The 18,298-nt window shown below is 41.2% G+C and overlaps 2 protein-coding genes across 2 annotated transcripts; one reads left to right on the forward strand and one right to left on the reverse strand.

The window, feature by feature from the left end:
• Positions 1-253: 253 nt before the first annotated feature.
• Positions 254-6,713, reverse strand: LOC136424732 (BAG family molecular chaperone regulator 3-like). The gene is made up of 4 exons (XM_066413359.1): positions 6,407-6,713; positions 2,324-2,485; positions 1,543-1,719; positions 254-1,029 (listed from the first exon to the last, which is right to left on the reverse strand). The coding sequence occupies exons 1-4, from the start codon at positions 6,563-6,565 to the stop codon at positions 367-369; spliced, it is 1,161 nt and encodes a 386-aa protein (XP_066269456.1). The 5' UTR covers positions 6,566-6,713; the 3' UTR covers positions 254-366.
• A 1,500-nt stretch (positions 6,714-8,213) lies between these two features.
• LOC136423873 (succinate dehydrogenase [ubiquinone] flavoprotein subunit, mitochondrial-like) lies at positions 8,214-18,298 on the forward strand. Its single transcript, XM_066412250.1, has 16 exons — positions 8,214-8,335; positions 10,049-10,150; positions 10,667-10,831; positions 11,124-11,179; positions 11,351-11,438; positions 11,665-11,829; positions 12,396-12,544; positions 12,885-13,009; positions 13,354-13,522; positions 14,019-14,214; positions 14,956-15,156; positions 15,969-16,061; positions 16,622-16,720; positions 17,289-17,432; positions 17,611-17,721; positions 18,181-18,298. The coding sequence occupies exons 1-16, from the start codon at positions 8,216-8,218 to the stop codon at positions 18,265-18,267; spliced, it is 2,070 nt and encodes a 689-aa protein (XP_066268347.1). The 5' UTR covers positions 8,214-8,215; the 3' UTR covers positions 18,268-18,298.

An 18,298-nucleotide genomic window follows, 5' to 3' on the forward strand; every position in this document is an offset into this window, starting at 1 on the left:
CTCTATATTTCTTTCATGACATAGAATCTTTACTATTGTTAGTTCCTCTTCTGAATTTTATACATTAACCCTGACAATAGTCAGTCTTGATAATTTCTTGATTTTGTTACTTTGCCTTGACATCACTGCATTCTGATGATTATCCTATATACACGAAGCCCGAATACCTACCACCAGAAGCAGTTAACCGTTACCATGCATACATCTTCAACAGTAATATACTGTTTAATGCTGGCAAGAAACACCCAATAACTTAGCTGCATCTTAACTTCTCTATTTGTATCTGGCGGAAAATCGGTGAATTACACGGCGGAAACAACACTTGTGATCAAAGTTTCAATTCTCCTAACTAACATGATTATGTCTTTATTGCGATTTCCCTTCTGCGTTTTTCTCCCCGTCTTTTTTCGCTTCGTTTTCCTTCTTTTCTCCCCCGTTCTGTTTTCCGTTTTCCTTCTCAGTGTCTCTGTCATTGTTTTCCGGATCTGTTGATTTCTCCTCCGCTGCTTGTTCCGTTTCCATGGGAACATTCTGGTCCTTTCCCGTTTCCCCGCCACTGTTCTGTCCGTCCGTCATTTCTGCGTTCTCCGTTGTGGGTGTCGCCTCGCCCTTTCCTTTCAGATCCAGGTCGGTGAGGGCCTGCTGACACTTCACCACGGCCTGTTTACGCGCAGTCCGCACTTCCGGGATCCCTCCTGTTTCCACCGAATCCAGCTGTAGCAAACACTTTGTCAACAACTCTTCCAATAGGAGATAATCCTTCAGGTTATCCTTCTTCAGGCCGGTGAACTCCTGGACTTGGTTGTGCAGTTGCGTGACTTCGGCCATAATCTTTTCGATCTTTTCGAGAGACGAAGGTTTGGGCGGTGGTTGCGCTGGTTCGGGTGGTTGTTCCTGGGTTGGCTCCGGTTGTGGCTGGTCTTGCATCGGCGGTGTCTCTGTCTTTTCGCGGCGCTGTTGTTGTGGTGAACCAGCCGGAGGCGTCTGCACGCGCTGGATGGGGATGTCACGCACTCGTGAGTTCACAGTCTGTCATGGGGTGGAATAAACACATAAACACATGTAAGACAACTTTGTATACAATTACAAGAAAAACAATGTTAAAGTTCTAGTTAGACGCTTGTTTGAAAGCTTAAAAAAAGGATTTTCATCAACCACATTTGAGATTTTGGATAAAAGTTGTGTGAAAATTCGAATACTGCCCATTAGGACAATCTGCCATTTTTTCTGAGTAGCATGCGTAAACCAGTGGTTAGCGACCCTGCCTCTGGACCAAGAAGCCTTGAGTTTGTATCCCGGCTGTGTCGCTAGCCCAACACGCACGCTACTGGAAAGGGTTGCAGTCCTTAGAACGGTAAGCTGTGGTCCACTGTTCATTGTGTGGTCCACTGTTCATTGTGCTTGTCAAAACTCTTAGAGCTAGGGGAACTTCCTCAGTACAATGAACCTGTAAACACTGTGCACAGCATCTGTCTTCTCTGTCACGACCAGTGGAAGATTAGCTCTTTGGTGGGATAAACTTATATCACTTCTCTGACCCACCTGTGCCTGTGGAGAGGCGGGTTTGGGCGACCCACCCCGTTGGGGGTACAGTCTGCGGGTCTGCTGGGGGGACACCCCCCCGGGCCCTCGCTGGGACGTCTCCGCGACCCGCTCCGTCTGGCGTGCTCGCGGCTGTGGCGCCGACGACTCGTGCTGTACCGGGATCTGGTGGTAACCCTGCCAAAAGGGATATGGATGTTTAGATTTACACATATATCCTTGGCTAATAATATAACTTATAAGTCATGTTCTTTCTTCCTTGGTTCTTACAATAATGCAGCTATAACAGGATAAAATGCTTTCATCTATGTTAACAAACTACGATCCTTGAAAGACTTTTAAACAATTTATACTGCTGGTATACCAAATAAAGTGGTCTTTTCCAATGACATTTTTGAAGTCTTTTACTATTTTGCTCAATAGAACATACAGTCAAACCTGCCCAAGGCAAGCAAAAACGGTCGCGATGGACAGGTGTTGGACAGGTGGTCACCTTGGGCAGGTAGCTTAATGCTTGTGCCTATGGGGAAAAATTTTCGGGACCGAGAAAAAGCGGTCGCCATGGCCAGGTGGTCGCGTTGAAAAGGTGGTCGCCTAGGCAGGTTTGACTGTACATGCATTTCACACTATTACCCTTCTCCTTGCTGCCTTACTCTGTAACGAATAGGAAATTGGGTGCCAAACGGTTACTTCAGCGAGCTAAAGGTTAAGCAGATACTGTTGCTGTATAACTAAATGTATAGTGCATGATTACCTCCCCTTGGTGAGAGAGTTTAGGTACCTTAGGCTGCTGCCCGTTGTGTGGGAGAGTTGGCCTGGTGTGGTAATTATCCACCTGCGGTACCGTGTACCTCTGCTGGGGGGCGCTCTCGTGCTGCACAGGAATCTGCCGGGTCTGTTGTTGCTGCTGGTGTCCAGCGTGTGCCCTCTGCTGACCAGGCATCTGGAGAAGCAGAGAGATCAGTTTCAGTATAAGGTTGGCGTTAAGTTTAGTGGCGTTGTGTTAGCGAATCAATTAGAGGGCTTGGCCCAGAACCCAGAGGTCCTGGGTTCAAATCCACTGATATGCCATCAATGTTGTGCATTTAAGAAATCTGGCATCTGGAGAAGCAGAGAGGTCAGTTTCAGTATAAGGTTGGCGTTAAGTTAAGTGGCGTTGTGTTAGCGCATCACTTAGTGGGCTTGGCCCAGAACCTAGAGGTCCTGGGTTCAAATCCACTGATATGCCATCAATGTTATGCATTTAAGAAAGCCACTTTACATCACTTTTCTCACTCCACCCATGTGTAAAAATGGGTACCTGACTTCAGTTGGGGTGGTAAAAGGTAGTGGAAGCTTTGACTTCCAATACCTACCCTGCCCTATAGCTAGAGACAGTACTAGTGTATTAACCTTAAGCACACTGAAGTAGCCATTTGGCACCCAATTCCCAATTGGTTACAGAGTTAGGCAGCAGGGAGAAGGTTAACAACTCACTGCCCCTACGGCCTCTACCTTTAACTTTACTAGATCGAGTCTTTGTTTCAATTCCAGTTACTGTGAAGCCTTGCACTTAATTCTATTTCATGCTGTTACATAACGAAAAAAACTTTGAGCGACTTTAAGCAAGATAATTCATCTTCAAACGTGGCTACAAATAAGTCTGATTGTAATAGTGTTGTTAGGAGTTGTTCAGTTTTACATTGATGTGGGAATTTCATTATGTTATATTCTGTATTTGAATATGAGTGCTTGTAATCAATGATACACTTCAGTTCAGACAATATTGATTTTTTCATGTCCCTGCTATGTCATTGGAAAATAAAACATGACTATGATTCTGAAAGTTCAGCTGTATCACAAGAATAAAATATACATGTAAATTGCATCTGCTGCTGTTTTAAGGGCTTTAAATGAAAGATCCTACAAAATATATATCAATCAACTCCATGCTTTCACGTTGGCATTGTACATGTTTCACTTAAAATCTTTTAGAAGACAAGCACCTTTGCATATTTTGCTACTTCAAATCACTGCAATACTCTTTACATTTGTCCAAGATCTGATAATGCATTTTGATAGCTGTTGAATACCACAACCTAACCCCTTCAGGATAAGAGCGCTTCCCTCTTAACCATGTAAAGTACAAATGTAATTCAATTATACCTTGAATATGTGGGCATATTACATCTAATAAAAACCGAATGGCGTGACAAATCTGGGGCTAGTGTCAATCTAATTAAATCACTGGTCCCTCCTGTCAGTACTTCAGACATTACACAGAGAACATGGTTTAAATCTAATCATCTACCAAATACTGAGTTTCCCTTTAAGTACTAACGTTTTACAATGACAAGTAATCCTGTTCTTTTTTTCTAGACAATTTCTGGAATAACAAGCCTTAAAATATTTTTTGTGCATTTGGGAAAACTGAGACGTAGAGGACTAGTGCAAAAGGTGTCGAATTGTTGAATGCACCACAGCACTGGGAAAATTTACAACCTCAATCTGAATATTCCTTTCCATAGAAATCAATGCAACGATAAATATTTGGAAAGAACAGACTATACAAGGTCACAGACGTATAGTACTTCTACAAACTAGTTTTCTCATACCTAATAATATGTTGTATCAAAAAAAATAAAATGCAATGTAAAAAAAAAACATATGGTTACTCAGGTGCAATCATCATAAATATGTAAGTGAAACAATCTTCTAATCATAACACAGTAAATATCCATGGCAAAATGACAGTTGCTTTTGAAATAAATGTAACAACCATTAGACAATCATTACATAACTACCTTTCCTTTCTTCATGGTTGGCAACACCAATGTAAGAAACCTGCTACAAATCCAGGTACATGTACACCTCCAGGCACCCAGACGGTTTTTGATTCTTTAACTCGACAAATCTGTTGGAAATATTTGGCGTGGAATGCTGACAGTCCTGCGTTATATTGTACATGGATCATATTATTGCTGTATGGTTAATATTTCAGGAGGTTCCTGACGTCAGATATTGATTTAGCGTTTCGACAAATCAATAACCTGGTTAAATGATACGCAGCCAGACTGGGTCTCGCTGGGAGGAAATACTTGAAATCTTGAAATGTTTGCGATGATTTTATTTTTAGTATTTTACGTTTTTTTGTGGTGACGTCTACACTGCAATTTTAGGACACCGAGAATATGCTTTTCCAATTTGTATTACTATAAGTTATAATCACAGGCTTAGAACACCACGAAAACCTTCTTTCTTTTTCTATCGCGATATCAAAATCCTTATCCAAATAATCTAAAACTTTATTTTGGGTAGGAGGTCTTTGTATGGACGGATGTTTGCTTGACCATTGTGCCCAACAATCGTCTCCCAAATGACACCTGTTTGTGTTTCCTCATGACAGAAGATGGACAGAACCAGTTTTATCATGATGTCATTCTCCACATGGTGGTCCGACTAGTCCAACTGCCTTTGGCGCGAATAACCGTTAGGCAATAGGGAGGGTCGGTTTTCTACAGGGGGGGCATAGGATTTTTTTTTTCAATACTCTTGCGACCATTTTTGATTCAAACATTCGTAACTCTGATTATTGCTTACATAGAAATATTGTAAATATCTATAGAAATTATTTCTTAAATAATTCATTGCTGCAAACAAAATCTTAAAGATAGATAGACACCGTTCTTGACAAGTGCACCCCTAATAATCAGAATAATGAGCTGGTCCATAACGACTTTTCCGGCGCTCGAGGCTTCACATGTCGTCAGACTAGTTACTTACTAAGATGCTTTGGAGGGAAAAGGGGAGGGGGACTGACATAGGATGACTCAAGAAGTAAGACCACACATACGTCATATGGCTATGCTATTTCCTACGGAAGTCTACACCTTGGTAATTACAAATGGTTTCAAGGAGGAGGGGGGCATGCAGTCCTTAACATTCCTCAAAAGAACTTTAAAACAATAAAAATTGGAATGAAATGGTGCTTCTGTTAAGTACCTTCAGGAGTTAAAGAACAGAATAACGTTATAGAGGTCATTCGTTTAGCGTCAGAACGGTACTAGTAAAGCGTCAGAACGGTACTAGTAAAGGACAGCTAGTGGTTGAAGCTGAGTCTAAGACCAGATTGGACAATTCTTGGGAGAATAACATAAGAAGTACATCACAAATAAATGCTAGAGTGAAGACCACGATTCTACAGGCCTGAATGTGCCTTCCTTCCTATAGAAGGTAGTATCCAAGCGTATCCAAACTTAGTATGTAGACCAACCAACGACATTGGCAGAAACTGCTTAAAACACTTTTTGAAAATGACTGCATTATATTGTAGTGCAAGATGTTTTATCTTGTTGAATAAACATGAGACTGTAGATCTGCAGTCATTCAAAACATATTTTGTTTCACAATGTTGTCATTATACACAATAAAACAAAGAACTGTAAGTAAAATGGGGGCAAGTCTCACATTCTTTGCGCTAGTTTCTGTCCTGTTAAACATTTCAGGCAAGAGTTTTTTTAATATTATCAGTAACAATAGAATAAATAAATAAACGTTACATAATCTAATCATTGTCGGTTAATAACTGAAGCATGATCTAGAAAATGAGTAGAAATCAAAGTAATTTATTGATTTGAATTTCAAAAGATGGTACAAGAACAGTTGATCAAACAACTGATAAATAATGTTTTCGAGTTAGATAATATTGGATTTTTGCATCACAAAAACAATAGATCATGTGTTAGATAGTGATCGTCCAGAAATTATTTTGGGGGAGGGGGGTGTCAGATGGGGGAGGGGGGCGATCTTTGCCCCAAGAAAAATGTAGAAGAAAACCGAGCGATCAGACGAAAATACAAGCAAGACGAGTGTAGAGAACACAAACCTGTCTCCTGGGGTCCTGCCATGTTGTAGTCCGGGTGTTGTGGTCGATAAAAAACGGCCAGCCGGTCTGAGGGTCGAGGCGCATCTCCCAACCTTTTGGTAGCGGCGGTTCTTCAGCATACATCGCCAAATTCTGGGGATTGAAGAGCCGCTGTGCCATTTTTATACCCTGATGACGTTGACAATGCCTCTATCGTTGTCTCAAAGTAGTTCTGGTCTCGTCACTATGAGTAAATGGTTTTGTATGGCTCCTGAAGTTGTGACTAGCACGTTCTCCGTTCTTCCACAGAAACCCGGAACATTCTTGAAGGCACCAGTGACAGGACCGGTCTCAGCTGTGCTATCTAGCAAACTCACTCCCTAAATTTATGTAATGAATGTCCTCTTTGATAAATAATTTGTTTAAAAATGATATTTTAAGTACGTTGTAAATGTTTCACGATATCAATGTTTTACAAAAATTGCTATGTACCATTGTTAGCCTATTAGTCATACATATTTTTCTTTGTTTAAACCATATGACAATCTTTTGTACGCTAAATAAAACAGCCGAGGGATTGCCCTTTGACGTCATATTTGCGGTAGTATGATTCAAAGGACAGCGCCCCTAGGCGAGAGTTGAAATTATTGCAGATAGTGTATTTTCAGCGGTGTGGCAATACGGTCGGAAAATAGCGCCCCTAGGCGCGCGAGATAATTATTGCAGATAATGCGTTCTCTGTTCTTCTTCCTCCGTGTCATCTGGAAATAAGTAAGTAAATAATGTGTTCTCTGACAATCCGTTTAAAGTAGTTTACTGCAGTACTAGTCGTCGCCAAAAAGGGGCGCTATTCCGTGGGATAACAAAATAGTGCATTACCTGTAATAATTTGGCTTCTCGCCTATGGGCGCTATTTGATAGACCAGATTGTGATTGATTCAACCTTGGCCTTGTCATTCCTTTCTCGTAATCGTTGTTGTTGTTGCCCTTTATTTGTATCAAATGTGTAGTACTGCAAATCTTAACATTTTTCTAGCGGAAAATTCACCATCTCATTTCATATTTTTCTATTGTCTTCTGACATTTGGAAACTCTCTAAGTTACCTTCTGATGAAAAAATGGGACCTGTGTTTCCGAAAATGTAAAATGTCAACTTTTCGGTTGAATGGCGCTGATCTTTATATTTCATGTTTGGAAATATATTGGTGCTCTTTAATTTTGGACCCACTGCCGAATGTCGATTTCAAAATGACAAAGTTTTGGCAAGGCATTTACCTTCTGAACTTACAAAAAAATCTTTTCCAACACACTTTTTCCCTAGTCTCATTGTTTGTTTTTTGTCTGACCAAGGAGGTTGGTCTGACTGACATATTTTCTCCAAAACAGGTTTCTATTTCCAGTTCAAAATCCAATTCTTCTCATTTGACTGCAATGTCACTGGCAATGTCTTTATATGATTTTCAGCTTTCTTTGTAAAATATACAGTAACTATGGTATCAAAGTAAAATAAGCCTTCCTTGGTTTTCTTTTTTCCTCTGTTCTGTTTGAATTTTACCGAGGAGCTTTCTTGCAGCTCTTTGGTTTTTATGATATTCTCACCATCTTTCCGCTTTTGCAAAGAAAAGTTTATTTCTATCCGTTATTTCTCCTACAACAGTTTCATTTCTTCTTTTGTATTCATATGACGACGATATTATTAAACCACCGAATTGTCGTCATTAACTTATATCAAGGACATTATAATGTCCTTGCTTATATGACGTAGAAATTACATTTTTGGTGTTATTATATAACTGACCCAAATAAAAATGTGTTGTACCGCAGTGCATAATGGGTATATTACACAAGGTTGCTTCTCCCAGCGCACTGCGCATGCTCAAACCCGGAACCAACATGGCGTCCGCTCTGAGGTTGGGAACTTTGGCCGGCAGAATTTTGACGAATTCTCAGGTAAAATAGCAAAAACATGCAATTTTGTTGTAATTTTATTATAGGAGACAGTATCATGGAGCTATGGGTACAATATTTTGTTGGTGCTCTGCGTTTCTGGGTGGAAATATTGCATTTTGAAGATCGACATATGAGAGCTATTTTGGTTGCCCACCTTGCATAACATGAAACACTACGACTTCAAAATACATATAAGAGGTTTGTTTAGATGACCTAGTAAACTACCATGTTGATTTGAATACATTTGCAATATCATAAGTATTAGGTTAATGCCTTTTCATTACGATGTTGGCACTGCGGGACGTTTTTAGCTTCGTTCAACACAAAATATTTCTGTACGTTCTCCCCATGAAGGTCATGAGACTGTGACACAGATATAAGACACTTCCATAAGATGTTATGCATCTGTCTGCCGTGTTGAAAGTCAAACTCCTACGCAGAAGAAATATTCTTCCTGTTATTGCGATGATAATCATGAAAATTACAGGAACCTGTAACAGTGTAAGACATCTTGAGACCTAGCCTGGATGCCAGACCCCCAAACTCTGAAATATCTATCGTGTGGGAGTCTGGTTTGATGCTTGGGGAAATTTTCTCATGCCAGCTCAAATACTGTGCGAGGATCCCACCAATAGAGCACCAGCAGGATCAGCAGGGAGCCATTTACACCCCTGCCTTGATTGGTCAAAGACTACCAGCTGTGTTTTTGAATCCACTAACAGATAAAACGTAACTTTAGATAGGGCCCGTAATGTCTTATTTGGTTGTAGAACTGTTTAACACATGATCTCAGTTTAGCAAATAGGACAGCCAGAGGTAAATTACTAAATAGACTTTTATAAGTTCTGCTGTACCAGACTACCTGTGGTGTGAGTGGCCATTAATCACAGCTTCTCCTCCCACTGACACAACTCTGCTGAGAAAATTTCCCCACCCACCAGACCAGACTCCCACACGATAGATATTTCAGAGTTTGGGGGTCTGGCATCCAGGCTACTTGAGACCATGAAATTTCCACCTGAAACCTAAAGTCTGTATGCATATTTTTTGTCCGACATAAATACTGGAATGCCTTTTAAGTTTGCAGTTATTCAATGTTCACGTTTTTCACCCCAAAATTAAATCCATGGCGAAAATGCTTGTTCTATCTTCTGCGGGCCTACAGCCAACTAAAACCATGTAGCGAACACTCCATTTTCTCCTGGCGGTGAAATTAAATCATAGCACCCAGAAACACACAGACGGACATGCAGACACACACAGACAGACACACACACAGACACACACATATAGATGGATAAGCCAGAAAAAATATTTCACTTGGAATTGGAGTCCCTTTGGATCAAATGAGAAATAAACAAATCTTAGCCTCTAAATATCGTGTGTAGTCCAGTGGTTAGCTATAGCAACCTTGCCTCTGGACCAAGAAGCCATAAGTTTGAATCCTGACTGTGTTACTCACTTGATTGATGTGTATGCTACTGGAAAGGGTTGCATTCCTTAGGACGTAATGTTAAGATGTGGTCCACTGTTCATTGTGCTTGTAGAAAAGACCTAGGGGAATTTCCCCAGTACAATGAACCTGTAGATACTGTACAGAGCATCTGTCTTCTATGTCACGACTCAAGACTAGTGGAAGAATAGCTTTTCAGTGAGCTAAACTGATTCAAGATCACTTTCACATTTTAACACTCCGCTGTATTTTCTCTGCAGGCACCAGGACTGAGTCATGGAGTCAAGCCCCTGGCTGCATCCAGATCGTTCCACTTCACCATAGAGGGAAGACGCAGCGATGCAAAAGTCTCACCAAGCAGCGTATGGAATCTTCCATTTTTCTCACCAACATTTTCACTAATTTTTCTTGTTTTGCCTTGGTTCTATAATGATAAACAAGAATTTATTTTATTGTGTGTGTCGCCCAGTCTATTTGTAACTAAGAAGGTATTGTAAGGTTCATAGTCTGGAATACTGTGTGTTGTAATGAAACAAGCAGGTTTTAACTTTGTAGCTGTTATTGTTATTATTTTTAATCGGCTTTTGAATGACAAACAAATATGCTGAACACTTTTGGGTTATGATACTGTAATTGATAGTGTCAAATTTGTGTGTACCAAGCTGTAAAAGTTTACCCTTTGAGCTTAAACTTTTGGAATAGTCCAATTTTTCACAGGTGGGCACAAACAACTACTCTGTGAATTGTTCTTGTTGTACCTTTCTTTAACCCTGAGAAACTCATATTTGTTCTTACGTCCGCTTGTCACAAAGGTCAACGTTTCAAACAATACGACACAATAGTTGCAATTAATGTTGGAATGTTCCATTTTTTCACAGGTGGGCACAAACAATTACCCGGTGGTGGATCACACATATGATGCCGTAGTGGTTGGGGCAGGCGGCGCCGGTCTGCGAGCGGCGTTTGGTTTGGCGTCGGAAGGATTCAAGACGGCCTGTATCACCAAACTGTTCCCCACTAGATCTCACACTGTCGCTGCGCAGGTAAAAAATATCCTGTTTCTTTATATTTCCTTCAAATTACTGCATGTAAAAGACTTCATGGTTAAAAAAAAACTATGTAAACATTTCTTTTGTTGGGTTGCTTTTAATGTGTGTTATGACACACACACTTGAGTAACTATTTTTGGCGTGTGTTATAACAGCTTGCAATACATTAAACACAAAAAAGCCAAATTTACAGTTAGAAAAAGGTATCTTTGACATAAGCAAGCAAGTAAGCATCATTGTTGATGTTGTGTTGTATGCAGTTCTCTAACAATTTTTCCTTTGTCAGGGTGGCATCAATGCAGCACTGGGGAACATGGAACCAGACAACTGGAGATGGCATATGTGAGTATTATTATTTCACATACATTATATTGTCCAATAAATGATATTCTTGTAAAAGCAATATTGTCAGCTTACCTCCTGAGCTAAGTTAGGCAACATAAACTATTGAAAGTTCAGTTTTGTTTTCTTCTTTTTTTCTGTCTTCTCACTTCTTGTATGTCTGTGTTCCAGGTACGACACGGTGAAGGGTTCTGATTGGTTAGGAGACCAGGATGCGATCCACTACATGACAGAGGAGGCACCACAAGCTGTCATTGAGGTAGAACTTTTCATCTGTTTGTCACTGGTTATCTTTTTGAAAAAAATGAAGAAATGGGTGGCAGAGATTTTTTTTTCTGAAAGGAAATTTGACAAGTAAGGATTGTTTCCTGACTTTTTCCTCTTGAAGTTTGTCCATGGAAACTTCTAAGATTAAACTACAAAATCTTGCAGATTTGTATGTGACAAAAATAGTCATTGCCTCTTGTTTTTTTTTCCACGCTTAGTTGGAGAACATGGGCATGCCGTTCAGTCGTACGGAGGACGGTAAGATCTACCAACGAGCGTTTGGCGGGCAGAGTTACGACTATGGGAAGGGCGGGCAGGCGCACAGGTGCTGCTGCGTCGCCGACCGCACGGGACACTCCCTTCTGCACACCCTCTACGGACAGGTAGGGGGCCTCGCTGATGCTTCTCAAAGTGGCAATGTAGACTTGTGGTTAGGGTTGTTACCATAGAATGTAAAGTTTGTGGGTTCAAATCCTTTTGGAAAGGGCGGGCAGGCACACAGGTGCTGCTGTGTCGCCGACCGCACAGGACACTCCCTCCTGCACACCCTGTACGGACAGGTAGGGGGCCTCACTGCACTGCTCTAAAGCATCTAGGATAGCTTGGATTGATAAGGTGAAGAAGAGAAGGGGAGGATTGCTAGCATCTGTGATGGCTAGTTTTATAGTTTTAAAGGTGTGCTTTCCCTTGTAGTCCCTTTTGTAGGACATTTGTGATCTTCTCAATGGCTTTTTATTCCTTTTTCCATGATGTGTTGCATATAGACAGCCTTTTTCTAAACAACCAGTCAGAATTGCCCTGAGAAAGGCGACAGCCGATCACTGAAACATTGGTTGAATAAAGCACTAGGTTGTGTACAAAGAGTTTTTTTATTCAGTGACTTACGGACCTGATGAAACTATTCACAGAAATCCTTTTCTACATAGTTTTGTTGTGTTTTCCCCTGTAGTCCCTGAGGTATGACACGGAGTATTTTGTGGAGTACTTCGCCCTTGACCTGATCATGAAGGACGGGGAGTGCATCGGAGTCGTGGCCATCAACATGGAGGACGGAACCATCCACCGCTTCCACTCTAAGAACACCGTCCTCGCGACCGGGTAGGGAGATTTTATTGTTTTTTAACCTTCCCCATGCTAAGGTAGCTGTTTGGCACCAAATTTGTATTCGTTCTGGCATTAGGCAACAGGCTAGGGATAAAGTTGAATAAGTCATACTGAAGAGCCAGAAGCCAGTTCAAATATTTAATGTATAAAGGTTTGCCAGAGATTGTTCAGCATTATGCAGATGTTTTTCTTTCATAATGTATATGAAAAATATCCATTTTTCCATTATGATTTATAAGTGGTTAGAGCTGTTGTTAATTCTGTTAAGTTCACCATTTCTGAATTTTGATATATGAAATTGAAAGTGGTGATGGATTGATTTCTCTGTTTCCAGTGGTTACGGCCGTGCCTACTTCAGCTGCACGTCGGCGCACACGAACACGGGCGACGGTACCGCCATGATAACCCGTGCCGGCCTGGCCAATCAGGACATGGAGTTTGTGCAGTTCCATCCCACAGGTCAGTCTGGAACATGACACAGAGTATACTGTAAAGTTATCTATTTTCACTAGGACTTAATTTTGCGGTAGGAAGGGAGAGGAGATAGAAGGGAAAAGAGAGCCATAAGGTTTGTAATGTTTCCTGGCATCCCACTTTATCTTATGTTGTGCACCCAAAATATTTTCGGGGTCCCATGTTGGAGGAGGTGCCCCAAGCAGGTTAAGGAGGAAGGGCTAAGAACCTCTCTCAGAAAATAATATACCCTGCAACTGAAACAGCAAGAAAACTTGCTGCATTATGTGCCATAGGCACTACAAGGGTCTAAATAAACGTAAAACTGAACAATGTTTGTCGTTGTGCAGGTATCTACGGCGCCGGTTGCCTGATCACCGAGGGATGTCGTGGGGAGGGCGGGTACCTCATCAACAGCGAGGGCGAGCGGTTCATGGAACGCTATGCTCCCACTGCCAAGGATCTCGCTTCCCGTGACGTGGTGTCTCGCTCCATGACTATCGAAATTAGGGAGGGCAGGTGAGAGAACAAGTGTTTGATACCATCTGTCTTGGCTTGGTGACTGTTTCTTGTGACTTTTTCAGCAGTCAAAGCTTGTTAAGGCTATGGTCACATTTCCAAGCCGGAGCCCTGCCGGGCAGTTTGTGGGAAAGAATGGTATAAAAATATGAAAGACAACAAAACGTTTAGAACTTAATCATGAGCATAATTTGTGTAATACATGTATTAAGCTGAACGACATGTCATGCCTGACCTTTACACATCTAGCTGCAAGCATTGTTTAAATCTTTCTTATGAGGATGCTCCTACAGTACTTGGTGGCAACAAGTTTCACTCCACGATAGTACCGGGGAAAAACAAATTTCTGAACAAATCAATTCTGGGTTGATAACTGTGGTACATGAAGGCATGACTATGTTCTTTTCTGAGCTTGTATTAGATACTCAGTCATCAGTACATCCTCCAGTTTATTAGTCATTTTGTACATCTCTGATTGCCTTGTTCCATGTTCCAGAGGGTGCGGTCCAGAGAAGGACCACGTGTACCTCCAGCTGCACCATCTCCCACCAGAGCAGCTCGCAGCGCGGCTCCCCGGCATCTCGGAGACCGCCATGATCTTTGCGGGCGTCGACGTGACCCGTGAACCCATCCCTGTCCTCCCCACTGTGCACTACAACATGGGAGGTGTGCCCACCAACTACAAGGGACAGGTACATATTTCTATTGTCATAATATCCGCACTGATCTGTGAATATTCAATAATTCAACCAGGTTGGAAAATCACTTGATACTAAGGTTCTTTATCGACGACCAGGATGATCTTCCTCAGGGCAATAATGCTCAGTTTAGAACCTTGTCATCCATCCCCACTTATCACAAATGAAAGTGACAGTGGACTTTCAATTTGATATCATTTATGTATCTACATGTATTTTCATAATGTGAAGCACCATTATAAAAAATTTTGATATCAGGATTGTTGTTGGGAGTGCTGTTTAAGCTTTTTTGTTCAAGCAGAATGATGGTACTTTTCTTTAAACAACTCTATTTTAGAACTTTAGAAGGGGAAATTTAGAACATTTTTTCTTTCTCCTTTCATTTCTATTACCTGTAACATTTTTTAAAACAGATTCTGCCAACTCATTTTAAACATGATAGAATGGACCTATGTCTCAATCAGGGCTGTCTTGAGCTTTGAATCTTTTTCTGTCCCACTCAATGTTTGGAAGCCAATGTTTAAAATTTTCTTTTTTAAATTTGTCATTTTAAGCCTACAAAGGTACATTGTCATCAATTTCATGTCATTAAGTTCAGATTTTGGGACGGACAGGGTGAAATTTTTCTCCATCCCAACAAGCAAATTTCCTTCCCGGGATGGAGGGACGGGTCCTAGAGACAGTCCTGGTCTACTGTCTCTAGGACCCGTCCTAAGACCTTGCGTACTTTCCCAGGTTGTCCAACATGACCAGGAGAAGGGTGACTATGTCGTGCCGGGTCTGTACGCCTGCGGAGAGGTTGCCTGCGCCTCCGTGCACGGAGCCAACCGTCTGGGCGCCAACTCGCTCCTGGACCTGGTGGTGTTCGGCCGTGCCTGCGCTCACACCATCCGCGATGAGAACAAGCCAGGAGAGGCCATCCCAGATATGCCAAAGGTGAGTCCCATGCCTTAAACCATACCAATTTATTTTCTTGGTTAACGGAATAAAAAGAAGATTTTTTTAAAATGCTAGATTGGAAAAACAACACGAAAACAGAATGTCAGAGGAATGTTTGTACTTTGGTGCACACAATATCAGGGAGTGAACAGGGTCAGGTGCAGGTTTTCACCCCAGCCTTCTGTTTTCATGATTTTGTTTTTGCTAAAATTAAAAATCTGTTAACCAAGAAATTGAATTGGTGTGGCCTTAACGATTGGCTTTGCAAGGCTTGAAATACCTCATATGTATGCATGTTATAATAAGTGCAGGTAAAATAGGAGCTGTGCAGATATTTGTGATGTCTAAATGCACCTAACCTGCTGTGAGATTCTCATAAATAGACCAATGTAACAACAGACAGGAAAACAAATAAAAAGGTTCTTTGATTGTCAAGACAAATATAAAACGTTGCAGTAAAAACTTAGTGGTTAGTGGTATGCTTAGTGTAAGGGATGTCCCTGTAGCTCCACTGGTAACAGCGTCACAGTTGAGCACCTGGTTCTAATTACATGTACATGTAGTTGGTAACTTGGAGACCCCGGTTCAAATCCTGGGAAGAACATCTTGGTTGGGGCTGCACTTGTCTTTTGGAAGGGATGTAAAATTAGGGTCCCGTGTTCGAGGTGCCTTGAGCATCTTAAAGGGTAAAAAATATACTCTGCTACTGAAACAGCTAGGAAACTTGCTGCCCCTATATGTGTCACTAGACATTACAAGATGAACAACAAGAACAACATGCTTAGTATCTGTTTCTGTCTTAATTACAGAATGCAGGAGAACAGTCTGTAGAAAGCCTTGATGCGGCTCGTTATGCAAATGGCAACATCCCCACAGCAGACCTCAGACTACAGATGCAGAAGGTATGATGGTGCTTTCCCATCACAAACTTGCAGTTAACATGCTTTCATCATGAAAGATGGGTCAGAATTAGCTTGAGAGTCATCCTAGTTGGTTCCAGGCTTTCCCCTCACCAACCTGGGAAGCCTGGAACTAACTCGGACGACACTCAAGCTAGGTCAGAATGTTACATCCATTTTATTTGTGATGAATTCCGGTGATCAATTTCCGTAGGCAACATTCATGTGTATTTCAGTGGATGCTTTGTTTTCTGTCTATGAATGTCGTGAGGAGCATGCAATGGAATAATGTAGGTGTGTGTGATTGTATTTGTCTTTTGAAAGGTGAAGATCCATGTATGCTATCTTGGACGGGATCAGAAACACAGTACACAGTACTGAAGAAAAAAGCTAACTGACTGGTGAAAAAAAATTACATATGCTTGCTTTTGGAAACATAACGTCCGCCTTAGGAACAGTGGACTTTTTAAGAAAGCAGTAAACTTTACTTGCATGTGTGTACACAGTTAGGTACTTACATACCCCTCATGTTTGATTGACATGATCTCTGCCCCCCTCCCCAGACCATGCAGGCCCACGCCGCGGTGTTCCGTACCGGTGACGTCCTGAAGGAGGGATGTGACAAGATCAGTGACCTGGTCAACAAGATGGACGATATCAAGGTACCAAACAGTTTTCTTGAAATTTAGATATGACTTTCTGCTGCAACAAAACTAATCAGTTATCACTTGTAATTCTTATGGCCAAACAATTTTTCCCTTTCTTTATCTGGATGAATTAAATGTACAGAACAAAAACATACATAAAAATGAACAAGTAATGACACATGAATGTACAATACATACACTGACAAAAATTCAGAAGCTGCAGGATGAATATATTTATTTCTTGATTAAATGATCCTGATTCAAATCCTTTTGGCCTCTCCCATGCGTTCCTAAAGTGTTCTCTGAAATATCATGTGATTCTTTAGAAACGAAAAGAACCAGACCTGATAAAAGTTCAGTTTGTATATCACACATTGATGTTAACTTTAAGAGGAATAAAATTTCCTTGCAAATTCTGACACAACAAACTATTTTGACATCTTCTTTGCTTTAGATGTTTTGGCCTTGGTGTGGTCACAGAATGTTGTCCCTCGTGCACATGTGATGCTTGAAATTGTGTGTCACTGTACAGTCCAGTTTCCATTCAGATTCTGAAATATCTGGTAACTTTTTCTTGTTTCAGACATTTGACCGTGGTATTGTGTGGAACACGGACCTGATCGAGACTCTGGAGCTACAGAACCTCATGCTGAATGCTGCTCAGACGATGTATTCTGCCGAAAACAGGAAGGAGAGTCGGGGAGCGCACGCACGGGAGGATTTCGGGGTTGGTATAAACTTTCAGTGAATCTTTATTACGATCAAGGCCTTGTAGAATGATTTAGTCCTGTAAATTGTGGTTTAACATATGCTCCGCAACTTTTGATGGTCTAAATGCTGTACAAAGTGCTTTCTTGTTACCACAAGTGGTTACATGAATAGTGGCATTTTCCTTGTGTTTTCAGGAGCGTATTGATGAGTACGACTACTCCAAACCAGTGGGGGGACAGACCCCCAGACCTACTTCTGAGCACTGGAGAAAACACACCCTGTGCACAATGGACGACGGCAAAACTGTAAGTACCTTCTGTATCTGACACTATTGACATGTCTGCATCACAATGTGGAATGTGTTTTTATGTATTTGTATATGTGCATATATGTGTGTCTAAGTTTGTGTCTATGTCCCTATGTATGTGTACATATGCATGTTTGTCTATATGTATGTGTACATATGCATGTGTCCATGTATGCATGTGTCTGCACATATGTGTGTGTATGTGGGAGTGGGAGTTTGTGTCTGTGTGTCTATTTTATGTATGTGTGTGTGTGTGTGTGCCTATGTGTTTGTGTGCATGGTTGTGTGTGTGTGTTTGTGTGACGTTGATTAATATTACTGAACTTATACTCTGGTTCTTTGAAATCAGAAAATCAAATATTTGCTGGTTGTTAATGCATTTACTGTATAATAAGCTCAAACCAATAAGTTTATATTTGCATATCTTTAATCATGATTCGTTGATTACCCATTTCAGGTTGAGCTGTCCTACAGACCAGTCATCGATGAAACGTTGGACGAAAAGGACTGCAAGCACGTCCCACCAGCCATCCGCTCCTACTAAACGCGTTCTTCTCTTACTCAGAAATTAGAAA

This window comes from Branchiostoma lanceolatum, chromosome 18 (genome assembly GCF_035083965.1).
Source record: "Branchiostoma lanceolatum isolate klBraLanc5 chromosome 18, klBraLanc5.hap2, whole genome shotgun sequence".
NCBI classification, from domain to species: Eukaryota; Metazoa; Chordata; class Leptocardii; order Amphioxiformes; family Branchiostomatidae; genus Branchiostoma; species Branchiostoma lanceolatum.